Source organism: Budorcas taxicolor, chromosome 24 (assembly GCF_023091745.1).
Source record: "Budorcas taxicolor isolate Tak-1 chromosome 24, Takin1.1, whole genome shotgun sequence".
Taxonomy (NCBI): Eukaryota; Metazoa; Chordata; class Mammalia; order Artiodactyla; family Bovidae; genus Budorcas; species Budorcas taxicolor.
Window position 1 is genome coordinate 20,746,924 of NC_068933.1, and position 27,703 is coordinate 20,774,626.

Here is a 27,703-nt window from a genome sequence, read left to right on the forward strand (position 1 = left end):
AGCCCACCATTTTAAGACATTTTCTCTTTTCATAGATATAGGCAAATAAAAAGAAGAGCAGCGATAAAGCAACAAATAGTTACTGGCAGCAGAAAGATAATACATTTTACTGTTAAAAATCTACATGGAAGACGTCATACTGTTTGTAAAATTTCTTTGCGTCCTAAATCTCAGCTTGAGGTCAATGAGCCACGAAATGAAACCTTGGGGAATTTCTGCCATACAATGGAATGACGGTCTTAACACACCTTTTCATTCCTTCTGCTAGATATTTCTGATTTAATAGCTGCTTTGAAAGAAGTATATTGCTAAAAAGCTACATCATGGATTGAAAACAGAAAAAAAAAAAAAAAACAAACTATACAAATAAGAACCAAAAAGTTACCTGCAAAACATATTTCCCCTTTTCTATAGGTTCACTTTCTATAGTTTCAGTTACCCACAGTCCAAAAACATTAAATGGAAAATTTCAGAAATAATTCGTAAGTTTTAAAGTAAGATTCAAATGCCATTCTACCAGCATGATGAAATCTCACATCTTTCTGCCCTGTTCCATCTGGATGTGAACTGTCCCTCTGTCCAGAGTGTCCACCCTGTGTTCACTACCTATTCAGTCATCACTCAGCAGCCATCCTGTTACCAGATCAGCTGTCGTGGGGTCACAGGGCTGTGTTCAGGTGACGCTGTTTACTTAATAGTGGCCCCAAAGCACAAGAGTAGTGATGCTGACAGTTTGAATATTCTCTTACTATGAGAATATTCAAAGACTATTTACAGACTATTTACAGAGAATATTCAAAGACTATTTACAGACTAGTAAATAGTCTGTAAATTAACCTGTACCAAAGGTATGTATGTCTAGGAAAAAACACAGTTCTTTCTCCAAACTAAGGCAAGGCAATTAAATTTTGTGGGTTTTAGTTTTCCTAGCTATAAAATGACGTTTTGCTCTAGGAGAGTTCTAAGAATCCTTAAAGGTTTAAATAGTTATGGTTATATCAGATACTAGAAAATTGAGTCTAGACTGCTTTATTTGAAGATGAACCTTGGTAACCAGGAGAGTAATCAAATTTTATAAATGACACTATAAGGCACACTTTAGATCCTGACAATGACTCAGTACATTCAACTCTATAAACTTAACATACAAACGTATCCACAGGACTCACACAAATGTCAGTGTTCCCCCAAAGTACAGCTGTTTGCCCCCAAATTAACCTTACTTCATTCTAGTAATATGTAATTTGTTTTTTGAAAAGTGAATCGTACCTCTTTCTTCTACCTGTAAGTCATAAATTGTACTGTATTATCTGATTCATAACATTTAGTCTTCCATGTTCCAAAAAGATGTCTAATTATCCTAAATCTTCCTCTCATTTACTGTAACATTTAAGGGAACTAAGATAATTTTTTATCCTGCTTTTTATATAATAGAACACTTCTTTTTCCCCTTTCCCATTAAGATTCTAAAGGGGAAAACCATACAGACATCACAAAAAAAAACTCTAGCCAGAAATAATCAAAAGCTATACTTCAAAATTCAATAGTAAAAAAGAGAAAATTATAACCTATTAATGATTTAGAATTTTAAAAATTACATGGTAAGAGAAAATAGCATAGGAATTGGAAAATTAGTCACATGGTAAAGTTTAAAATTTAATGTCTCAAAAGTCTTGATTATTTGTTAGGAAAAAAATCAATTTGATAGCATGCAGCTCTGCTTTGTTCTTCTCAACCCATCAGTATTTTAAAGGATACTTAGTACCAGAATAATGTGTGACTCTGCCACGAATTGGACCTGGCTGCTCCCATGAATGTAGCTCTATAAAACAAGACAGAGAAGCAAAAATTACAATCTGGGGAAAAGCAGGGTTTTGGCAGCTTTTTCTTTGTAAAATTCTATACCTTGAAGATTACAATGGATGAAGCTATGAATTAAGTGCCTATTTATGGTTTTGGAATGAAATAATTAGTTATTTTTGAATAAAATAATTATCAGTTAACTAGAAGTAACAGATGAAGCACCGGTGGCTAATGTCACTGTCAACTGTAGAAAGCAACCTACTATCAGAAGTAAACTTAGTATAATTTGTTAAAAGGTTTACCACAAAAACAAAACAAACTGTAATGATTCTTCCAGAGCCTCCATAAAATGTACTTAATATAATGTAAGGCACAGATTAGAGGAACTAAGATTAATGACTCGACATCCCTTAAAGTAAATAAAAAATGACCAATCAAAAGTTAATATGACTCTTTTCTACACTATCAAAGTTTTTAAATTAAGGATAGCTTTATAAATACGTTTATTTTTAACTGATTTTTTTCAAAACATAATTATTAAAATTGTTTCATCCTATTGAGAAAGGTATAGTTTCCTACACCTGGTAAGAACTATATTAGTTGATACCAGTCAATTATAAAAATTTGACAAATATCTCCATGCAATATTATTTTGCTTCCAAAAACCTGATTCCCACAGTAGTTTGGCTTTAATGGAAAGAGTATTTAACTAGAAGTCAGGACATTATTCCTTTTTGTCCTTAACCCTGGGTATGTCACCCAGTCTCTCAGATCCAATACCCCTCATCCATAAAACTAGAACTGGATTAACCAAGTCCTCTGATCTTTTTGAAGCATGTACAGTCTTGTGTGTACTGTTATCGATTTTGTCTTGGTATTTTCATGTAGAGACTGCTCTTGGTACTCCAGACTAAGCTACCTTTGTTTGTATCTCTAATTTCTCATTCATAGTGCAGCTGCCTCATTCATGTATTTGGACATATTTTTAAAGAACAACTTCAAGCAAACCAACTAAAAAATAACCATGTGTGGTTTATTTACACTATAGCTTATAAGGAATACTGTCACATATATTTTCTATTAAATATTACTATATTAACAACAATGTAGCAATAAAAATACTATAAGCAATGTGTTTGATATTACTTTAAGTCTGATTAGAAACTAAGACTCTCATATCACAGAAATGAAGGTTTTATTATTCTAATAACTATAGCAGCATAGATAATATCAAATACATTGATACCAAGTACTAATAACAACTACTATTAAGCACTCATTTTGTGTTTAACACAAGTTCTACATGCAATATTGCATTTAATTCTAATAGTCATAACAAAGGTATTTTTATTACAGCCACTTAATCAATAAGGTAACTGAGGCTAAACAGAGGTTAAAAATTGCTTAGGTTTTCACATCTGCTGTGTGTAAAATCTGAGATTTGAAATTAGGTCTGTATGATTTCAGATCCTGAGCTCATATTCACTATACTATTAATACTTAGTTATTTGCTGGACATTTGACAGAATGCTTCATTCATATAGATTATCCCATCATTTCTTAATAACTATATAAAGTAGATATTATCATTGTATCTTCCAAATGAGGAAACTGAGATATGGAGAAATGAACTAAATTAAGATAGCACAACTAGTAACTGGTGAAATTTGCAGAGCAACTTGGGTTTGACCTCCAAGGTCCATGCCTTTCCCATCATATAATAACTTATCAAAAGACAGGAAGAAAACCTAGTGGAAAGTTTTATAAAAGTTTTTACTGGTGATCACAGTTAAATATTGACCATTAAAGTAATTAAAAAATCAACATTTATGTGACTGACTAAAATATCTGACTCTAACAACACAGAATAAGATGCCCAGATGTATGTGACAACTGTGAGGAACTCTGCCTGGATTAGAACCACAGTGCAGATACTATGCACTTATTTAGGCAATGGGGATATCGAGTGTAACAAAACAGCAAACAAAATGAAACAAACAAAACCAAAAAAATGCTTTCACAAGCTTACACATTCAAACTGTGAGAACACATTTTGTCTGCCAAAGTGAGACAGAGACATTACTGGCACATATAAAAGTCAGAAGAGCAAACACAAGAATATAAGAACAAGCAAGCACTCCAGAGGTCTTAAGTGCTGACCTTGGAGGGTATGCTTCATTTACAGGGTTACCTAAAGCAATGCTTAACACAATTAAAATCTAACTAAGCTCACCATTTTAAGCTAGTCTTTAATATATGTATTTAACTGATGCATGTACTTTGAGAATACTTTGGTAAGAAGGAACAGAGTAATTCCTTGACAGCTTTAGCAAGCATGATGTTCATTTATATTCTTTCCACTTGTGATTTTTACTAATTCTGACAAGGGAAATGTCAGTAACTCATGGAAATTTAATCCTAAATATTTATTTAACTTGGAAATGGCAACCCACTCCAGAACTCTTGCCTGGAAAATTCCATGGACAGAGGAGCCTTGTAGGCTACAGTCCATGGGGTCGCAAAGAGTCGGACAGGATTAAGCCACGTCACTTCACTTCACTTCACTTACAAGTGCAATGGGGAAAATCTGCATGCTTTTTGATATAGGATATCTCTTTTTCCCATGGAGATCTATTTTGACAAACCATTAATATAAACATTTTTTTCTTGTCCAGTCAATTGAACGCTTACTTCAGAGCATAGGAACCAAAAAGAATGGGTCTTAAAAATTATCATAAAATTAATTACTATATCTTATTTGAAGTTTGCATAGCATAATGATATAAATAACATATCTGAATAATATGCTTAATTTTAGTAACATACTTGACAATAAAAATTAGTACACTTAAATATAATAGTTCTCTTACACAAGAGTATCAGAAAAGAAATTGGAAATTAAGCTAAATATAGTATATGTCAATGAGGAAAGAAACCTCGTTCCATGTAACTCTTTCCTTTTTATAATGCAGAATTTTTATTTTTATCAGAGTATAATTACTTTACAATGTGTTAGTATCCACTGTAAAGTGTATCAGCTGTAGGTATACAAGAGTGCGTGTATGCTCAGTCATGACCAACTCTCTGCAATCCCATGGGCTGGGCTCCTCTGTCAGTGGGATTTCCCAGGCAAGAATACTCGAGTGGGTTGCCATTTCTTTCTCAGGAGATTAACAGTGTATATGTGTCAATCCCAATCTCCCACTTCACCCACCCCCCTTTTCCTCTTCATCTCCATACATTTGTTCTCCATATCTATGTCTCTATTTCTGCTTAGGAAATAGGATCGACTTCACCGATTTTTTTGGATTTCACATATATGCCTTAATATATGGTATCTGTCCTTCTCCTTCTTACTTCACTGTGTATGACAGTTTTTAGGTCCATCCACATCATTCCTGACTTCTTGGGAAGATGGTATCAATCATATTGCTCTGCTTTTTCAATATTATTTCAAAACTGTGTTGGTAGTGAGTGATCATTAAGGAGTCTTTTATAAACATAGTTCTGAAAATATTAATGACCAGTATAGACCAACACTGTTGTTAGGTTTCAGTTAAAATGTCTGAGTCGGTATCTTTATCCTGGATCTGCCTCAAGTTGTGACCTTGAAAATTACTCTAAACTTCAAATTGTTCAACTGTATAATGAAAAAACAAAATGTGAGAAATGAATTATTAATAGGTAATTCATGTAAAATACTTAGGACTAGGCATAAAATCTGGGTTCTCCTGCCAGTGAATAATTTTGTTTTAAAACTTCTTATTTAAGTTTCTAATAAACTAAGATTAACTTTATAAGCCTCAGGCAGAAGCAAGATAGAAAAAAAAAATGTGTTTGATTAACTTTTGTAAAATGTGTGCATACGCGCTAATTCGCTTCAGTTGTGTCTGACTCTTTGTGACCCCATGGACAGTAGCCCACCATGTTCCTCTGTCCTTGGAGTTCTCCAGATGAGAATACTGGAGTGGGTTACCATGACCTTCTTCAGTGGATCTTCCCTACTCAGTGACAGAACCTGACTTCAGTTAAATGGACTTTGGAGCAAAACTAAAGATGCTAATATAAGCAGAGTACAAAAAGTTGTTCAGATAATATACAAAAGCAGGAAGTCACTCCTGTAAAGACATTAATAATAGGATTCAATCTAGTTATTTTTCCCTGAAAAGTGTTAGTCATTCAGTTATCCCCAACCCTTTGCAACACCAGGCTCTGTGCATGGAATTCTCCAGGCAAAAATACTGGAGTGGGTAGCCATTCTCTTCCCCAGGGAACTGTCTCGAGGCAGAGATCAAACCCAGGTGTCCCGCTTTGCAGGCAGATTCTTTACCATCTGAGCCACCAGGGAATCCCAAAGTGTTACTTTCCCCTACTCACTGATAAAATATATACTGGTCTCCATTTGCTTTGGTGTAAGTTCCTTACAAGGAAAAAAAAAAAAGCATGCTCACACCAATCCCAGAGAGATGTGAGTTTGAATTCTGATCACTGAAAAAATGTAAGTTATTTTAAAAAGAAGCATTTATGACACCTGGGGTCTCTGTGGTAAAGAATCTGCCTGCCAATCCAGGAGACGAGGACTTGATCCCTGGGTTGGGAAGATCCCTTGGAGAAGGAAATGGCAACCCACTCCAGTATTCTTGCCTGGGAAATCCCATGGACAGAGGAGCCTGGTGGGCTATAGGCCATGGGGTTGCAAGAGTCGGACATGACTAACTAAAAAACATTTTATGACACCAAGAAAATGGCACATAGAAACTAAGATTTGATATTGTCTGGTGTTATACAGATGCCACTTTCAGCTTAACATCAAATCCACAAAAGCACTTTTGGTCCCTTCTTTCACTTTAAAATACATGATTGTAGGATGAACTAAGAGCTTGTCAACAGCTAGAGGATACACTGCTGTGATTATCTTTTACTATCACGTGGATTCTTTCTGTACCATCTTTTCATGCAGCTGGATATCAGTAGGGAATGTAAACTTTATTTCTGTTCATTTTCTTTCCCTTCTTGTTTACATCAGAAAAAATTACCTGTGTGAACCCTTTCAGCTTTTTTCTGTGCCTCATTTACTATCCTCCAGTACAAGGAGAGCAGACACATGAAATTTAAGAAAATATTTAAGTGATAATCCCTCAACTGTCTAGCATATGATTCTCACTCTGCAACAGAAGTACTGTAACAGCAAAAAAAGAAAACATGATGATTTATTATCAACATGAAGACAGAATGTAGGAGAAAAATCTTGTATTTCCCTTGGCAGGACTTCCAAGAAGTCAAATGAGTTTCCTCCTTGCTCTTAAATAAACTTGTGTCTTTAATCTTGGCTATTTAAGATCTGCCAGTAGAAGAGTAACTGCTTTCCTGATCAAAGCCTACATACAGTGAGGGATCCATTTTTCATATGTGATTGTCAATCTTTTTTTTTTTTTTAACCACATAACTCTAAATAAAGAAGATGCTATTTTAAAATGTACAAGTTCGCAGGAATGCAGTAATGACACCATAGTCCTGAGTCTCCTTTGTGTGCTCAGGCACCCAGAATACTAAAAGGAAGTAAATCTTTATTATTTCTTTCTCAGTTTCTTTGTGAGAAGACAGACATCTAGGAAGAGGTTTTTTTGAACTGTTAAGACAAAATATACTTTTTTATTTAGTGTTAAGTATAACAGAAGTATTCAGGGGCAGTCTATGACCTTCCTAATGTATGGTACTGTGATCTTTGGAGCCAATTACTTGAGTCTTTAGTAAAAACAGTGTGAGAGCAGGCAGCAGGTGGGCAGGCTTCTGCTGGCAAATGGGAGTGTCTGGATCACCACTGTTGGTGCAAAACGAGTGGGAATCCCGAGGTACTTAGCACTCTGACAGTCTAATGAAAGATTTCTCTATTTCTCGATACTTACATATTCCTAGTCCTTTCTTTGAGGCACTGTTACATAGTCCCAGTCCTTTCTTTGAGGTCTTCCTATACATCAAGCTAGATAAACTTCTCTGAGGTAGCACTGGTCCTTACAAGGCTGTGACACCGAACAGCAGGTGTGATATAGATCAGACAATAGCTCGGCCAAGTCCTTCTGGACTTGCCTGAAGTAAGAGATATAAATAGGGATTACCTACATCCAGATGGCAAAGAACACCACTGTGTTGGATTTCCCCAGGCTAGGTAGGTATGATTGGTCTTATTCAAACTCTTCTCTACACAAAGCGTCAGCCCCGCTAGTACAGTGGAGACACACCTCTCCTTATGAGCTTTACCTGAATTCAGTGACAGTAAGATCAGTAGTTGAGGTATTGTAAACAGGGGAGGTACGGGAGAGAACAAGTAACAACACAGAACAACCAAAACAAAAAGCTCCAATCAATTCTAAGGAAATCATAAGCAGAATATGCTGAAATAGTTCATCATAACTGCTCCTCCCTGGAAGGTCAGGCAATGAGAACCCAAAGTGCAGGCAGGCCTGAAAAATTCTGAGGAGACTATAAGACTACCCTAAAGCCCAGACACTAGTGAGACAGCTACTGGGGATAAACTGTGCTTGTAGAAGCACCTTCTAGTTTTTGAACAACAAAACCGATACTATGACTGATGAGAGAGCTTCTCATATTCACTGTGCTTTCAAAATGTCGAGAGGTTAAATATATGACAACATAGTATGACTGTTTCTTTCAAGTGTACAGCAGAGGCTGACTTAAAAGGTCCTATGACTCAGCTTCTAAGTACATTTTAGTAATTAATATTTTCTTGACAGCCCATTTTCTAGACTTATCAATTCTTCTATTCATCAATGAAAGAAAACCTGGAATGCTTAACAGAATTACTCTCATGGAATTTTTTTGGTAACTAAAGTAGTAAGTTCAAAATGAAAAGTTACTTGTTAGATTCTTTATTTTTAAATCCAACTGAATAGCTTTTGATATGAGATACACTGAATATGTAAATTTACAATGCAAATGTTTTGGGAGCTCTGTCATATCAGATATATATGAAAGGTGTAATAGAGTAAAAGTATATATGGGCTTTTTTCCTTTTTATCTTTCAGAAAAAAAATCACCATCAAGGAACATTACTATTCTCATGTTGTTATAAATGTAATCTAAAGTACAACAACAACAACAAAATACAACCAAGGTAGCATGAAGCTTACAAGTCACATTATTCTATGTTAAACAGTAAAACCACTCATTTCATATCACTAAATAATTTCTATCTGTGACTGGCCTAAGAAATGCACTAGGAAGATAGCTTCTCTGCCCTTCTAACTTTGCAAATAAATTGAGTGATTTCCCTCAGGAAAGCCATTTAACCTCTCTTTAATTCATTTTCCTGGTACAGATCATTTTTTGTTGTTGTTTTTACTTATGGGCCTATTAGGTGATAAAAAAGATGTTATTATCAAGAGAAGTCTATAAGATGGATTTAAACAAAAAATAAATAGGACCAAAACAAATATAGGACCACTGTCTTTTGAAACAGTCTCTCATATTTTTCTTCTTTTTTGGATTATCTGTGAAAATGGATATTTACATCTTCCCTCTCAGTGCTCACATGATAAGTCTTTGATAATCCTCTATATGAAAGCATATTCATGTGGATGAAAGCACCCTGAGATGCTAGGCAATTACTCCTTAATGATGAGTCTTGTAGTGTGTTTATGAGATAATTCCCTGATCACTGTTTGTACTTGGTATTTTTCCCTGTCACTTCCTCACTGATTGCGACCGGAGTGAAACATCGCTCAGTCTGGATCCTGTTGCATCACGTGATACTACCTGCTCTGACGGGTTTTCTAGTCCAGTTTCTTCAGATGCCTTTAGTTCATATCCTTGAAACTTCTTGTATATTGTCTTAGAGTGATACTCTCTCTAAAGTTCACCTAATGCCAACTGATTTAAAAGTCCAGCGTTATCCGTTTTCTCCGGATGTCCAGCATCACTGCATTCTGATGAGTAAGTCTGGAAAATCACTGCCTCTAAATCTTTGACATTAGAGACTTTATCTTGACATTTGATGTGAAATATAGCACAATGGGATGATAAATGAAACCTGTCTCAGAAATGAAAATGACACTGATAAGGACTCAGATATTAGACCCATATAACACTGCTGACAGTACCCTGGATCTGCAGGCCTTGAGAATGGGTTTAACTCATGATGGATGGGCCTGGTTTAGCCTGCTCATCTGCCAAATGAGACATCAAATTCTTGGGTGTGATTTTCTGTTTCTTTAAGCTTACTACTTTGAAAGCTTCAAATCAGTTGCATTTACCTTTATACTTAATCAATATACTAACAATGTGAATCCAGGTATATAGCTAGTATTTTGTATCTAGAGGCTAATATACAGCTTCTGGTTCTTCCATAAAGACTTCACAGAACCAAACACAGCAATCGTCTTCAATAGAAGCACCACACTGACGGCTGGGGACTCTGGTTACAGACCAGGCTGCTGTGTCGGGTGGGGCGTGTTAACCAACCTGTGGATCAGTTTCTGCATCAGTAGATCAAGGGTGTTATAATAATGTACAGCATTCAGAAAAGTATGACAAGTGAGCCTTCCTTAAGTGTTGGCTATCATTATTACTATTTATTCAACTGATATTTATTGAATGTCTGATATGTGATAGGCACATTTCTAGGCACTTGAGAAAAGAGTGACTAGAACAAAAATCCCTGGCCTTGTGGGGTTTATTGGAAAAGGAAATGACAACCCACTCCAGTATTTTTGCCTGGAGAATCCCATGGACAGAGGAGCCTGGAGGGCTATAGTCCATGGGGTTGCAAAGAGTAGGACACGACTGAGCAACTAACACACACACATAGGGTTTATAGCCTAGTGTTTGTGCACATGCGCGTGTGTGTTGGGGGGCAGGAAACAGCGGGGGAGAAAAGCCCAATGAATATAAATAAAAATAAAATATATGGATATAATAAATAACAAAATACTAATATATGGAACATTAAATTGAGACATCAATTTAAAACAAAATCTACATACTCATTTATGTATTTGGGCTTATTAAAAAGGTCACTAAAAATGGTAACATACTTTAATTAGTAAGGGCTCTATAACTGAAATATCGAAGAGATAAGTTACATCATTTGTCCTTGACGTTCCTTTCTCTTCTCACATTTTCTCCTTTAGATGATTCATACTCTTCAATTCAACAGCTCTTGGTATGAAAGACTCCTTCTTAGCCAGGTCTGTAGTGTTACATCTTATGGAGTAACCACTAATTGGATGTATCTACTTGAACACTCTAAAACCAAATTTTTTTCAAACATGTCACTATTCTCTGCACAAAATTATTTATCTTGGCCAGACTTCTGTACTTCTGTCAATAATGCAACATTTCTTCTAATGATCCAAGTTTCAACTTTACCTACATCAATCATAATGCCAGTGAACATGTCCTATCCTGTATTTGCCTTTTTTTCTATCACTTTGACACAACTGACTGTGTATGGATGTTTATCGTATCGTGCCTGAATTATGGGCACTCTAATCTTTAGTCTCCAATCTCTCATTTCTAGCTAAATCTTCCAAAATCTCCACTTCCATCAGTCTACTGCTTACAAACCTTTGAAAATTTAAAAATGCTTAGAGGCCACAGCTCTTGGCAGTAAAGTCAAACACTTTTGAATCAATCGATTAACCAATCAAGCCAACGATCTAGTCAGTACTTAACAGTGAGAGATGCTATATTCCATAAAATGAGAAAACAAGTACATGTAAAAAACCATGGTGCTTTTTTTGCTGAGAAAGAAACACGGAACATGCACACGGAGATCTCCAACCATACAGACAAAATAAGGGCAGTGTGCTTAACATTCTAGAATTAGTAAACCAATATTTGAGTCTGTGCTTGAGTTGCCTCTTTGTAAATCGGGATAATAATTGTATCTTTCTTACTGAAAACTGCTACTGGAGTGAACAGATCAGAAGTTAATTAGCTACTAAATTATACGGTATTTAGTAAGGACTCTATAATTTAGCTATGTGTTCAGTGAGTTCTAGAGACATATAAAAGATGAAATTACTGTTGGGTGAAATGGAAGGAAAAGGCTCCAAAGATGGTTAACTATAAACAGGGTATTTCAATAGAGATTATGTTGAGATACATTAGGAATGTGCAGAGGGGACTTTAAACAGGTGGACAGTGACAAGGAAATTAACAGAGGATGGGAAGGGGTTTGAAGGTAGACATGATTGGGATGCCACAGTAAGTACACTTTTTCTAACACTATTTCCATTAAAAATTATATCTCAAAAAAAATTATGGTCCCCAAACATCCTATCCTCATTTTCACCTTTGTATGGGTTTTCTTAAGGCTGTTCCATTTTTCTTCTTTCTGATCCATATCAAGGAGCAATCATTATTCGTACTGGGTAACCAAAATTTAGCGTGATTTAATGCCAACTCTAATTCTACCTCTTCTAATAAAACTTTGCCTCAGGGTAATGAATAGTTAATGCCCTTAAATTAGTATAATACTATCTATAACATTTCATCTGTATCTTAGTCACATATGGATTTATAATTAGGATTCTAGCCTTAAAACTCACATGAATAACACTGTCTCAGGAAAAAGGATATATTACTTGTAGAATACAGAATATTTCAAATTTTTAAAAAAGAGAACAGGCTTCAAATACTTGCTTCAACATATTTTAAAATAATTAAATACAAAATATATTTAAACCCTAAAGTAAAATGTGAAATGACTGTAAAACTCTATTTAGTGTAATTTAGGAATTTTTAAAAAAATCTAGAGCATTTATTAATAACTGTATTTTTAACATCTTAGATGAAGCTAACAAATAAAGTTAAATTCCTCAAAATAGCATAAAGTACAGTTAAGCTCAGGAAATATAATATATATATATATATATATATATCTTAGAGAAAAAGTAATGTTTTAAACAACTATGTAGAGTGAATGTTATTTAAAATTAATAAAAGCACTGTGTACTCTTTTCAAATTTAGACTGAGCTCATTAAATAATATTTGTTTTAGTAAGAAATTTTTGCCAATAAAAATATTAACAAGTAAACATTGATATTTGGTGGTTATTAGTATGTACTATAAGCACATAATTTCAAAAATCGTATCTCTCCAGAGATTTCAAAAGTGTATTCCCAATCCAGGGATCGAACCAAGGTCTCCTGCATTGTAGGCTGATTCTTTGTTTGTTTGTTTGTTTTTTAATTTTTATTTTTACTTTATTTTACTTTACAATACTGCATTGGTTTTGCCATACATTGACATGAATCCACCATGGGTGTACATGCGTTCCCAAACATGAACCCCCCTCCCACCTCCCTCCCCATAACATCTCTCTGGGTCATCACCGTGCATCAGCCCCAAGCATGCTGTATCCTGCGTCGGACATAGACTGGCGATTCGATTCTTACATGATAGTATACATGTTACAATGCCATTCTCCCAAATCATCCCAACCCTCTCCCTCTCCCTCTGAGTCCAAAAGTCCGTTATACACATCTGTGTCTTTTTTGCTGTCTTGCATACAGCGTCATCATTGCCATCTTTCTAAATTCCATATATATGTGTTAGTATACTGTATTGGTGTTTTTCTTTCTGGCTTTCTTCACTCTGTATAATTGGCTCCAGTTTCATCCATCTCATCAGAACTGATTCAAATGTATTCTTTTTAACAGCTGAGTAATACTCCATTGTGTATATTCTTTACCAACTGAGCTATCAGGGAAGCCCTCCATCGTTAGTAATGTACTACAAATGTTCTTGTGTAGTAGTATTTGCAAAGGAGTATCTATATGTACTTCATTTTTTACACATAAATTATTTTGTATATAATTCCATTTTTAAAACATATACTTTTTCTTTATAGATTTTAAAAATCTTACCTGAGAGATTGCAAATATCAAAATGTGAACTTAGCCTCACATATTGAGAGTTTGTGACACTGCAAGTATACACGATTGATCTAAAGTCTAAAAGCTTCTTTTCACTGTGCTTTTTCTCTTTTTTAAAAACTGGCTAATTCATAATAAATTACTCAGATTTGTTCTTCATCAAAAATACACAATAAGGGGAAACCAGGCACGCACAGATTTTGTATTGGGATAGTTAAGGCCAATCAAAACTCAAACTATAGATTTAAGATTTTGTAATTTTCTGTATGCAAATTATGTCAGTTCTAAAGAGGTATATTTTAGAAGAAATATTGTCTGGAAAAAATAAACAGAAACAAGTGTCTTTCCATCATATCTATAATAAAATTCTTCCATGAGTTTTTCATTATAATCAGGAAGGAAGCACTTTTTTCCTAAAAGCCAACGCTACTAGGAGAAATTTGAAATGACATTTTACTGATTATTTTTCCATCAGAGTATCTTTTACACTATTTTTTTTAAGTTTATCAGAGGACTGTTGATCTACAATGTTAGTTTCAGGTGTATAGCAAAGTGATTCAATTATACACACACATATATGCACACAAACACATCCTTTTTTAAAATTCTTTTCTCATATAGGTTATCACAGAATAATGAGTAGAGTTCCCTATGCTATATAGTAGGCCCTTGTTGAGCATCTATTTTATATACAATAGTGTGTATATGTTCATCCCAAGCTCCTGATTTATCCCCACCCGGCCAAGTTTCCCCTTTGGTAACCGTAAGTTTGTTTTCTATGTCTGTGAGTCTGTTTCATAAATATGTTCATTTATCATTTTTTTCTTTATTTTTATTATTTTTAACTTTACAGTATTGTATTGGTTTTGCCACACATCAACATGAATCTGGCATGGGTATACATGTGTTCCCAATCCCGAAACCCCCTCCCACCTCCTACCCCACACCATCCCTCTGGGTCATCCCAGTGCACCAGCCCCAAGCATCCTGTATCCTGCATCAAACCTAGACTTGCGATTCGTTTCTTATATGATACTATACATGTTTCAATGCCATTCTCCCAAATCATTCCACCCTCTCCTTCTCCCACAGAGTCCAAAAGATTGTTCTATACGTCTGTGTCTCTTTTGCTGTCTCGCATACAGAGTTATCGTTACCATCTTTCTAAATTCCATATATATGCGTCAGTATACTGTATTGGTTTTTTTCTTTCTGGCTTACTTCACTCTGTATAATCGGCTTGTTTCATCCACCTCAGTGGAACTGATTCAAATGTATTCTTTTTAATGGCTGAGTAATAATACTCCATTGTGTATATGTACCACAGCTTTCTCAGCCATTCATCTGCTGATGGACATCTAGGTTGCTTCCATGTCCTGGTTATTATAAACAGTGCTGCAATGAACATTGGGGTACACGTGTCTCTTTCAATTCTGGTTTCCTCGGTGTGTATGCCCAGCAGTGGGATTGCTGGGTCATAAGGTAGTTCTATTTCCAGTTTTCTAAGGAATCTCCACACTGTTCTCTATAGTGGCTATACTAGTTTGCATTCCCACCAACAGTGTAGGAGGGTTCCCTTTTCTCCACACCCTCTCCAGCATTTATTTCTTGTAGATTTTTGGATTGCAGCCATTCTGACTGGTGTGAAATGGTACCTCACTGTGGTTTTGATTTGCATTTCTCTGATAATGAGTGATGTTGAGCATCTTTTCATGTGTTTGTTAGCCATCCATACATCTTCTTTGGAGAAATTAGATTCTACACAAATGGTATACATGATATTCGTCTTTCTCTGACTTACTTTCAGTTCAGTTCAGTTCAGTCGCTCAGTCCTGTCCAACTTACTTGACTTAGTATGATAACCTTTAACACCATCCATCTCTAGGTCCATTCATGTTACTGTAAATGGCATAATTTCATTGTTTTCTTATGGCTGAGTAATATTCAACTGTATTTATATACCACATCTTCTTTATATACTCTCTGTCAATGGGCATTTCAGTTGGTTCCATGTCTTGGCTATTGTAAATAGTGCTGCAATGAACACTGGGGTGTATGTGTATTTTCAAATTATGGTGTTCTTCTGGATATATGCCCAGGAGTGGGACTACTGGATCAGATGGTAGTTCTACTTTTAGTTTTTTAAGGAATTGCTTGCAAATGCTATGTACAAATCTGATTTTTTATATGACTGAAAAATGTCCATCTGGTATTTAACAACATGGAAATCCCTGGTGAACTAGTGTGATTTTCAGATAAGTGATGAATACAGAAGCCAGACGGAAGGACACTGGGAGCGACCAGAATGAACTGAGATCATGGGCACAGACAACCCTCACATAGTCAATTAGGTCATGTTATGACTGCAAAGACCAGGAGAGAGGTATGCTACTGAGAAACTTTAGCAACAAACCATGTGGAATACATTAAATCAAACTTTATTTATGATTTTCCAAAATATCTTACAAGTGGCAACCAAGTAGACAGTAGACCTTAACAGGAAACGGTGTTGACAAGGAGGATATGGTTGAAAAAGAGGATAGAGATTCTCAAGAAAGGTTGATCTTCATGTTCTTGGGGGACCAGTTAAGTCCCTTGGAAGCAGGTGAGAGAACAGAAAATAAGAGATCAAAGAAAATGGACAAAGATGGAACAGCAGAATAAGCAGGAGTAAGAGAATAGAAGAAACTGAATTCAATGATATTAATTCCAAGTTTGAAAGCTTGGATTTGGAACTATTACAGATTTTGATGAGGTTTCAGGTAGTTCCCAAGTGAGCAGTTTAAGTGAAATGAACAAGTAGGTTATAGAATTTAAAGAGAAAAAATTGAAAATATGAAGCCAATATGCTAAACAAGTAGACAGCATGGGCATTCTGAAGAAAGCAGTTTTAGAGAATATATGTATCATGCCTGGAGACAGAGTGAATTAGATACCCTTTAAAAGTCTTTTATCCCTCTAATCTTATTTTTCAAGGAAGTTACTACATGATTGTCTTCAATATAGTAAAAAATAGGTCTTTTCCAAAAAGAGTATAAATGACACAAAGAATATTCAGTCCTAGCAGCATCATTTTTATAAGTGCTACAAATCAACTTAATGGGATTTTTTTCCTCTTGAAAATATTTTTTTAAATGGCTGCACAATTCTAATTTATCCTACTTAATTGAAATTAATATATCATATTGTGGCTACTGCGATGTTTAACAAATCACAGCAATATACATTCGTACTTTCTTATTTATGATTTACTTTTAAAAGGTTCCTAAAAATATAGTAACAACCTGACTGTATCAAACTGGGGAGAGAAGGAAGGAATAATTTTAAAAACAAATTCTCAAATAGAATAATGAATTGTCAAGTAAAATTTTGAAAGTGGAAAACTTGTTCAGTAAAAGATAAAATATGGTGGCAATTAGTATCATCTTTAAGGATTTAACAATCAAGGTAATACTGTGCACCTAAAAATATTTTCTTGAGCAAACTAAACGAAACTCAGTCAAAACTATTTACAGCCTTAAATTGCTTAGTACACGAGGCCTGCACAGCGCAATACACTTATCTAATGTGAAACTATCAGAAATTCTAAAACTGAGTCCTTTTTTAGTTGAAGGAGAGGTGATTTGCAATACTGTGTTAGTTTCAAATGTACATCATACTGATTCAGGGTTTTTGCAGATTATATTCCATTACAGGTTACTACAAGATATTAGGTATAATTCCTTGTACTATACAGTAAATACCTGTTGCTTACCTAGTTTATGTAGTTTATATATATGAATCCCATATATATTGAGTCCTTAATTACTGCTTAAAGCAATTAAAAATATATATACCTTTCTTTTTCTTTTATGTGCTTAGTCGCTCAGTCGCATCCAACTCTTTGCAACCCCATGGACTGTAGTCTGCCAGGCTCCTCTGTCCATGAGGATTCTCTAGGCAAGAAACCCTGGGAGGGGACCTTCCCAACACAGGAATCAAACCTGGGTCTCCTGCACTGAAAGCAGATTCTTTACCATCAGAGCCACCAGGGACGCCCAAGAATACTGGAGTGGGTAACCTATCCCTTCTCCAGTGGAACTTGCCAACCCAGGACTCAAACCAGGGTCTCCTGCATTGCAGGTGAATTCTTTACCAGCTTAGCTACCATAAGATATGCTTTTGGTTTAGAAAGAATCAATAGCACATATGCTTTGCAATTTTTATCCTTTCAATCTTCCAAGTAATGTTTGAGGGGGGAAAATAAGTAGAACCTTCTATGCCTAGTAGACTAATTCTGGAACCATACAAGAGAAGGGGGAGAACCCCAAAATGTGATTTTAGGGCTTAAGGAGTTCAACACTGGGTAGAAACTTTTTCAGAAGAAAAATGTTATGAATTTTTATTATGAAGGAGAAAGTTGGTATGGAGGGAAGATGACAAGAAAACAAAGGGAGAAAAAAGAAAAGGAGGATATGGTTTGGGGAGTGATGCTTATTACATGGCAGTACCAGGAGCAGGTCTGCACTGAGCCAGAAGGCCTTAAGCTTCTTGTATACAAAACACAGGAACCTCCTGAGGGGTCTGGCTCAGCAGTTAAAGCATCTGCCTCCAATGTGGGAGACCCAGGTTCAATCCCTGGGTTGGGAAGATCCCCTGGAGAAGGAAATGGCAACCCACCCCATTATTCTTGCCTGGAGAATCCCATGGATGGAGGAGCCTGGTAGGCTACAGTCCACGGGGTAGCAAAGAGTCAGAAAGGACTGAATGACTTCACTTTCACTTTCTTTTTCAAGCAGAGTGTGGCCTGGCTGCTGGAATGCAGGCTACCTTCTGTTTCTTGATCTGGTGCTGGTTTTACAGGAGTGTTCTCTCCATTAAAATGAACTAAGCCTATTCTCTATGTCAGTTTCAGGAGGAGAGGGTGAGATGTATGGAAAGAGTAACATGGAAATTTAAATTACCATACGTAAAATAGATAGCCAACAGGAATTTGCTGTATGGTTCAGGAAACTCAAACAGGGGCTCTGTATCAACCTAGCGGGGTGAGATGGGGTTGCAGGGGAGCTGAGAGGGGGGTTCAAAAGGGAGGGACTATATGTATATCTATGGCTGATTCATACTGAGGTTTGACAGGAAACAACAACATTCTGTAAAGCAATTATCCTTCAATTAAAAAATTATTAAAAGTTTTTAAAAAATGAACTAAGCCACACATGATTTATGCACTTTCTTAAATTTATGTAATGTTTCTATTAAAAAATCTCAGATATGTAAGTAAATAAACTCAGGATTGTGCTACTAGGGTACATTTCTGGATACAAGTTTCTGGAATCTGCATTTTAACAAGTACAGGGGGGTGTATACAGCCATTCTAAGACATAAATGGAAAAACAATAGTTGAGAGGTTCAAAAGTAAGTTCTTTCATCCTCTCAGCAAATGCTTTCTCCTGCCACAGGCATTTCTGAGTATTCAACAAATCTGCTGATTTGAAACCCTTTACTCCAGTCATTTAGAAAGCAGATGGATTACTGACTATAGACTAGGGATCAGAGATCATTTCCGTCCTTACTTTTTACTTACCCAGGCTTAGGATGTACCAGGCCCTACACAGGATACCATAAAAATGAGAAAAAATCATAGTTTCTGCCTTCAAGAAGTTTATAATCTACCTTAAATAATTCCATAGTACCTAAAATACAAAGCAAGCAAAAAATTAAGTGGTATAAGCAGCAGCAAGCAAAGCACTGTAAAAGAGGAAGGATGCAGAAGCAGACAAGGCCTCCTGGAAGACAGCATCAAAACTACATAAAACTTAAGTGTAATTTCAACAGATGCGAGAAGAAAGAGGAAGCACTCCTGAAAGTGCAGGTAGGAGCACTGCTATGCTAAGGACAGCATAGGCTGTAGATGGCGCTGCTGGGAAAGAAGTAGTCAGAGATGAGGCCAGAAATGCAGGCTGTCACTACCTGTAGGAGTCTTGGATAAAAGGCAGAAATAAGTATGCCTAATTTTAATTTTACAGGAATAAGGAAGTCACAGAGGCCATTTGAACAGAAAGGAGACACGATTGTAAGTCACTTCAGGAAGGTGAATCCGGAAGCCACAAATTTAATCAACCGTGACAAGATGAAGGTAAGTCACCATGCTACGTATCACAGTGATGGTGAATCAAGGCTACACAGATCTGGGTTCTGTTGCTACTCTACCTGATCGAGCTGCTTAACCTGAGACACAGCTACCACTTGTAATTAGGGGATGGGAGAGAAACGACTTCATATAAGGGCACTGCAGACACTGAAGGAGGCCAACATGTCCATTTCCTAGCACCTCAGAGGTAGTTGGTCATTGTGATCATCATCGTCATCCACTTTTTCACATGACTCAAGTTTTTCCTATGCTAAATATGGTATATTTAGATGGTTCACCTGAGTTTGCCTGCAGCTAAATCCTGATGAAGAAAACAAAACGTTAAGACTTCAGAGAAAAAGTGAAGAAGGTGTTAAGATACATGTAAGAAGTTCAGATTGCTAAAGAAGAACTAAGATGTATGTGAAATAGTCAAAAATACACAAAATGTAACTTTTCTAGTAGTGTGTTCTCATTTTGTTATACTTGGATTTGGGCAAAAGCTTCAAGGTTGGCTTTGATATCTCTAATTATAGAACTGTATGTTGCTGTCAAGAAATACAACTAAAAAAAACTTTCTTTTTTTCAGTGGCAAATAAATCTGCCTACCTGACCTCCCAAGATAGATTACACTGTTTTTACATATCCTCGAGTTTTATGTATAGTGTTTCCAAATGTAACATGGTTGAATATTTGGCTGCTCTCTTTTTTCTAGTCAGGCTATCTTTCCTATAAAACACATCATTTTTGTTTCTGACTTCTCATCGTAGTGTATGTATGGTCACTTAGCATCTGGAGTACTTTCTATTTTCTTTTGAACCAACTGAAATATGACTTATCAAATATTAAATTCAGTACCACTTCCAAAATGACACTAACAGATGAGGATGTATAATTCATATGAGTCAATGATCAGGATTAGCATTCTTATAGTTATCACTGTTTATAATGTTGCTCTGGATGGCTGAATCAATTTTGTGACTTCACCTGCAGCTTAATTTCCCAAATTTAAAAGCTCAAAATAATGGAATAAAGAATAAAATAAAGTTGACAGTTTAATACATGCTTCTCTGGAAGTACTTTAGTTTTGTGAAGTATTGAAACTGTTGTACAGTGGAAGGGTGTTAAGATGTTCATGACCAGATCTCTGCAGTCAAGAGTTCAATGTGATGTATGTGTCATCCATACAGAAGGAGTAATTATGATTTTATGTTCCTGTTATGAAATATTTATTATTGCATTAACATGTTTTATATTACAAAACACATTTTAATATAAGCAACGTAAAACTGTGTACACCACAGAAACATTGATAGTAGTGTTATCTTTTCTCCACTCCTGCAAACATAATTTCAGAATGGAACCTTCTTCTACTGACATTTCAAATGCTTAAGTATTCTCATCATGACTCTGTATCTGTTTGACTGGTAAGTACAACATAATGAATAAAGTTTGGAGAAAACCATCTTAATAAGCTTACTTAAGAACCAGTATTTTTGTACCTAGTTAAATATCTTTGCTAGATTATATATAATGGGTCTTTGTTCCATTTCCTGGGGAAATTGCACCTCAAAATAAAGTGCTGTTCATGGGAAATAACATTTTCTTCCTTTTCTTCTTTAACTGACCTTTTGATTAAAAAAAATACATAGAACTAGGTTCTAAGATGAAAATAAGAGGCAGATATAAACTAATACATCAAGAGATACCATAAATATGGGGTATAGGGTATGGTACCTTTTTAATTTTTTATTTTAGAGTATTTGATTAGCAATGTTACATTAGCTTCAGTTGTATACAGCAAGTTTTACATATACATGTATCTATTTTTTTACGAATTCTTTTCCCATTTAGATTATTACAGAATTTTAAGCAAAGTTCCCCATGCTACACAGTATTTCTTGTTGGTTATCTATTTCAAACACAGAAAAACATACACATCAATCCCAAACTCCTACTTTATCCCTCCCCTTCACCTTTCACCTTTGATAACCGATTTTTTTTGATGTCTGCTTCTATTTTGTAAATAAGCTCATTTGTGTCATTTTTTTTAGATTTTGCACGTAAGTGCTATCATGTCTTTCTCTGACTTATTTCACTCAGTATAATAATCTCCAAGCCCACTATGGTACTGCAAATGGTATTATCTCATTGTTTTTAGTGGCTGAGTAATCTTCCATTGTGTGTGTGTGTACACACATCATGTATTCTTTATCCAGACATTTATGTCACTTCCACGTCTTGGCTACTGTATCGGCACTGCAGTGAACACTGGGGTGCATGTATCCCTTTGAAACATGGTTTACTTTGGATATGTGCCCAGGAGTGGGATTGTAGGATTATGTAGGAACTCTATTTTTAGTTTTTTAAGGAAACTCCATACTGTTCTCCATAGCAGCTGCACCGGTTTACGTTACCACCAGTGTAGGAGGGTTCCCTTTTCTCCACATCCTGTCCAGCATTTATTGTTACTTTTTTTAATGATGGTTATTCTGACTGGTGTGAGGTGATACTACATTGTAGTTCATTTACATTGCTCTAATAATTAGCAGTGTTGAGCCTCTTTCATGTGACTTTTGGCCATCTATTTGTCTTCTTGGGAGAAATGTCTATTTAGGTCTTTTGCCCATTTTGATCGGTCTGTTTCTTCACATTGAGCTACATGAGCTGTTTATAAATTTTGGAGATTAATCCCTTGTCGGTCAAACTGTTTGCAAATATTTCCTCCTGCTCTGGGAGTTGTCTTTTCTTTTTGCTTATGGTTTCCTTTGCTATATAGAAGCTTTTGAGTTTAAGTTCCAGTCGTTTTTTTTGTTTGTTTGTTTGTTTTTATTTCCATTACTCTAACAGACGGGTTGAAAAGATACTGCTGCAGTTTATGTCAAACAGTGTTCTGCATATGTTTTCCTCTAGGGAATACTCTAATTTAATTCTTTTACATGTAGCTGTCCAGTCTTCCCAGCACTGTTTATTGAAGGGACTGCCTTTTCTCCATTATATAGTCCTGCCTCTCTGTCACTGATCTATTGACCATAGATGTTTGAGTTTATTTCTGGACTTCTTATCCTGCTCCATTGATCTACATTTCTGTTTTTGTGCCAATACCACACTGTCTGACCGAATTCATTGATGAGCTCTAGTAGTTTTCTGGTAGTGTGTTTAGGATTTTCTACATATAGTTTCATGTCATTTGCAAACAGTGACAGTTTTACTTTTTCTTTTCCATTTTGAATGCCTTTTATTTCCTTCTGGATGCATTTTCTTCTCTGACTGCTGTGGCTAGAACTTTCAAAACTATGCTGAATAAAAGCGGCAAGAGTGGACATCCTTGTCTTTTTCCTGGATCTTAGAAGAAGTGCTTTCAGCTTTTCAATATTCAGAATGATGTTAGTTGTGGGTTTGTCATAAATGGCCTTTATTATGTTGAGATGGGTCCCCTCTATGCCCACTTTCTGGAGAGTTTTTTTAATCATAAATGGGTGTTGAATTTTTTAGAAACCTTTTTCTATATCTACTGAGATAATCATATGATTTTTACTTTTCAGTTTGTTAATGTGGAATATCACACTTGTTGATTTGCAGATACTGAAAAATCCTTGCATCCCTGGGATAAGTCCAAGTTGATCATGGTATATGAGCCTTCTCATGTATTGTTGGATTCAATTTGCTAGTATTCTGTTGAGGATTTTTGCATCTGTGTTGATACTGGCCTATAATGTGCTTTTTTTGTGGTATCTTTGTCTCGTTTGGGTATCAGGGTGAGGGTGGCCTCACAGAATGAGTTTTGGAGTGTTCCTTCCTCTGCAGCTTTTTGAGAAGAGTTTCAGAAGGATAGGTGTTAACTCTTCTCTAAATGTTTAGTACAAGTCACCTGTGAATTTTATCTCTATTATATTATATTGCATTATATTCAGTAATTAAGTCACATGCAAGCCAAGCAAGGAGGATGAGAGTTTGCCATCATCTGGGGAATTGACAAGCAAGAATCTCAACAGTTCTTCCCTGTACTAAGGTCTGAATTGAGCAAAAATAACAAGAGCATCAGTGCTGCCACCCTTGAAGAGCTGTTTGCAAAAGACTAGCAGAGACAAATGCATTGTATGTATCTCTCCGTGCCTAAGAGTTCACCACCAAAAGGACAGAGATTTATTTAAATATATAAGAAATCCAAATACCATGCATTCTTCGGGCTTCTACTGACAATGTTTTGTAATTTCTCTCTAACCACTAATTCTTTCAAGGGGCGTTCCTTCAGAAATTTCTCTCTTGAAACTTGCAAAGGCATGGTTTTTACTTACACCAACTCATTACAAAAATGTCCATTCACTATTTGATGGTACAGATATGAAGCAAACAGTAGATACTCTCTTTTCATTTAGTAACTAGGGACAGTGCCAATACTGCGCACATAAACAGGTACTTTCAACTCACCTCTCTGGAACCCCATTACCTATCGTTCTCAACCTTGCCTAGTAACACTGAAACCAAATGAGCTGATCAAATCATTAGAAAGTTCCGAGAAAGTCTGTTCTGTTTCTGTTGTTCAAATGTGTAAGTCTGGTACCCAGAAATCAGTACTTCTCCTCCCCATTCAGACATATATAAAGAATAACAGTCAAGCTTGAACACTGCAGTCAGTAAGAGTGGCACTGACAGAAAGTAAAGCAGAGAACAGTACTCAGGACAGTGAGGACTTGCATGTCTGCCCTGGGGCAACAGCTGACAGAAATGGAAGCATGTTGCCTAGAAAAGAGTCCAGAATGATACCCCACCTCACATTTGTTCAGCTGACGTACAGAAATAAGAAGGCACTTAACTATGAGATTTCAGTGCCTGGGGAGGAGAGTACTGGTATTAGGTATGTCAAAGAAACAGTCTTCAACCCAATATAAGAAATACCTTCCCAACAAATGAAGCTACAATTGGCTGTTCGTGAGAAAGCAAGTTCCCTCTCATCTAAATTGTTTAAGAGGCTCAGAAATTATGATTTAATATGGATGTTATAAAAGGGCTCCTTACTCAGAGAATTCTGGCCTTGATAACTTTAGAATTCCTTCCATCTGTAAGATCAATAAGAAAAGTCTGAAAATTAAATGCCACAATAAAAAGTCTATAAAAATAAAAAATAAGCCCCATGAGACCCTGGAAACAGAATCTCTCTCTCTTTTTCTTTACCCCAAATGTGCCATACTGATTCCTTATCTAATGGTTCTTCCAGTCTCATCACATCACCGTTACCTTGGCTGCAGCCTTAATAACTTGAAATTCAACAACAACCTTTTAACTTATCTCTGAGAACCGAGACCATCTATGTCAACATGACTTAGTAGTTAGTTCAAAGAAATCTTTGCCTGGCAAAGATAAGACTATAAACCAAAAAACAACCTCATTGTGCTTCACGTAGTTCTTACAGATCCATTTATCAGAAACAATAGTCTGGACACCTGGATGAACAGCTTACTTGAAGATTTTCACCTCTAGGTGTTCAGTAAACCTATTCTTGGAAAATTGTGGGCAATTCAGATCAGCCATCTGCTTTGAAATGGCCAATGTAAACTATTTGAGTTCAAATCCCAAGACCCTTATAAATACCCCACTTCTGCTTCCTACTTCCAAGACATTGCTAAGGCTTCCTTACTGCAGGAAGATCTAATACATTTAGTTTTGCTTTATTAATGACTGGTGACAATGTGGGGAGTTCCACATCTCCATGTACCAACCACCCCTCACCCCCAAATACCTACTATACCTACTGTAAAACCAACTCCCTTCCTAAAACATTACTAATGTATTGTTCTATGGTTTAAAATATTTAATAGTAAAACTATATATTTGTGTGTATATATCTATAAATACACACACTCACAAAGCATCTTAAATCGCAAAAACACTGTTAAGTAAAAATATCGAAATATATACTCTGCAATTTTTTCCTTAAGTTTTCAAGCACAGGCAAATTAATCTATGGCAACGGAAATCAGAACAGTGATGTCATATGAGGGAGGGGGGTGCATATGGAAGAGGGCCAGAAGAAATCCATGGTGGGGGGAGGATACCAATAGTGTGTATCTTCATTGTTATGGGTATATAGTATACATATTAGTATATGTGTGTGTGTGTGTGTGATGCATGTCCAACTCTTTGTGACCCCGTGGACTGGAGCTTGCCAGGCTCCAGTCCATGGGATTCTCCAGGCAAGAATAACGAAGTGGGTTGCCACGCCCTCCTTTAGGGATATATGGGTATATGTGTGCATATGTATACACACACACACACACACACACACGCACACATATGTGCATCAAAGCTTCTCAAGTTGGAAGTTAAGATTTGCACATTAGACGATACATTTTACTTCCATAAAAAATTTGTGAAAGTCAGTTTTTAAACTTGTGGTTCTGGGACTTCCCTGGTGGTACAATGGGTGGGAATCTGCCTGCCAATGCAGGGGACACAGATTCTATCCCTGGCCCAGGAAGATTCCACATGCTGTGGAGCAACTAAGCCTGTGAGCCACAACTACTGAGCCCATGTGCCTAGAGCCTGTGGTCCATAATAAAAGAAGCCACTGAAATGAGAAGCATGTGCATATCGAGTAGAGAGTAGCCCCTGCTCCCTGCAGCTAGAGAAAACCCGCGTGCAGCAACAAAGACCCAGCACAACCAAAAATAAAAATACACAGAAGTTATAAAACAAAAAACAAACCAAAAACACCTTGTGGATCTGGACAAGATGGAATGGATGTCATTCTTCTCATTCCTCATGCTAACTATTGCCCCAAACCCTGAATGTTATTTATATATGAAACATAAGAAGGCTCTGAAAGGTAGAGAGAAGAACCCATATAGGCCAGGGACCTCAGGAACCAAACAACAATACATCTTAGGGTCTCTTTGTACTTATGTCCTGGACTGGATGATACTAGGTAAGCAGGAAGGCCAGAAACAATAGCACAGACGGAAAAAATCTCCAACAAGAGCCTGCTCTTTCTAGTCAAAAAGGAACAAACAGAAAGCAGGAAAGAGCCACCTCACAATACAAAATCGTTTACACATTCTCTCACAGCACACCACATCACTCTGTCTTCACATCATCCCACGATTTCCTACTGCTCTTATGATTAAGAAAAAATTGCCACAAGGTTCTCAAGGTCTTTCATAATTGAGCACCAAGTTATCTTTATAGCCTCAGTTTTCAACATTCACAGACACTAATCACACATCAAATTACTTCTTGTTCTCTGAATGAGGCATATGGCTTTTGTTCACTCTGTCTTCTCTATCTTGAATACATTTTCCAGTTGTCTTTTGCCTGATAAAATTTTATTTTTCCTAAGATAACCAGCTGGAGGAAAACATCTTTCATTCCTTCTTACTCTGTGTGCAAACATCACTTTGCTTTTTATCAGGATTACAGCTTTTGTCACACTGTATATGAAATGAATGCTATGCTGACCTACATCCTTACCTGAACTGTATAAACTCAGACTATTGTTACAATGCTGGAGCAACATAGAGTGAAAAGCACACAGCAGTTAGTTCTTGAATTGAACTTAAATAACTTGAAATGTAAATATTTCCATGGTATCACAGAGATGATAATTTCACTTTCTGATAACAGAAAATGATAACCTCATTATTTCCTGAGTCGATGCCACTGGTTTCCTAGACTCTGAGTTTATCTGAGTACAAGTGGATTTGGATAGTTATAATATCATCACCAAGGCTTACTGCTATTTCCACAATCTTGTCCATTTCTGCAGTCTCAGGTACATGCAAAGGACAAGGTATTCAGTTTCCAAAACAGATAAGGAAGTCTAAAAAAAACTGGAAAAACTAGCTTAAAACTCAACATTCAGAAAACTTAAGATGATGGCATCTGGTCCCATCACTT

At 36.2% G+C, this 27,703-nt stretch overlaps 1 protein-coding gene across 1 annotated transcript in view; it reads right to left on the reverse strand.

The window, feature by feature from the left end:
- The window catches only part of TUSC3 (tumor suppressor candidate 3), a 221,634-nt gene that overhangs the window by 28,242 nt on the left and 165,689 nt on the right, over positions 1-27,703 (reverse strand). The window contains exon 7 of the mRNA XM_052661361.1: positions 1,759-1,822. Within this exon, the coding sequence (XP_052517321.1) occupies positions 1,759-1,822 (64 nt within the window). The remainder of the gene's footprint in view (positions 1-1,758; positions 1,823-27,703) is intronic.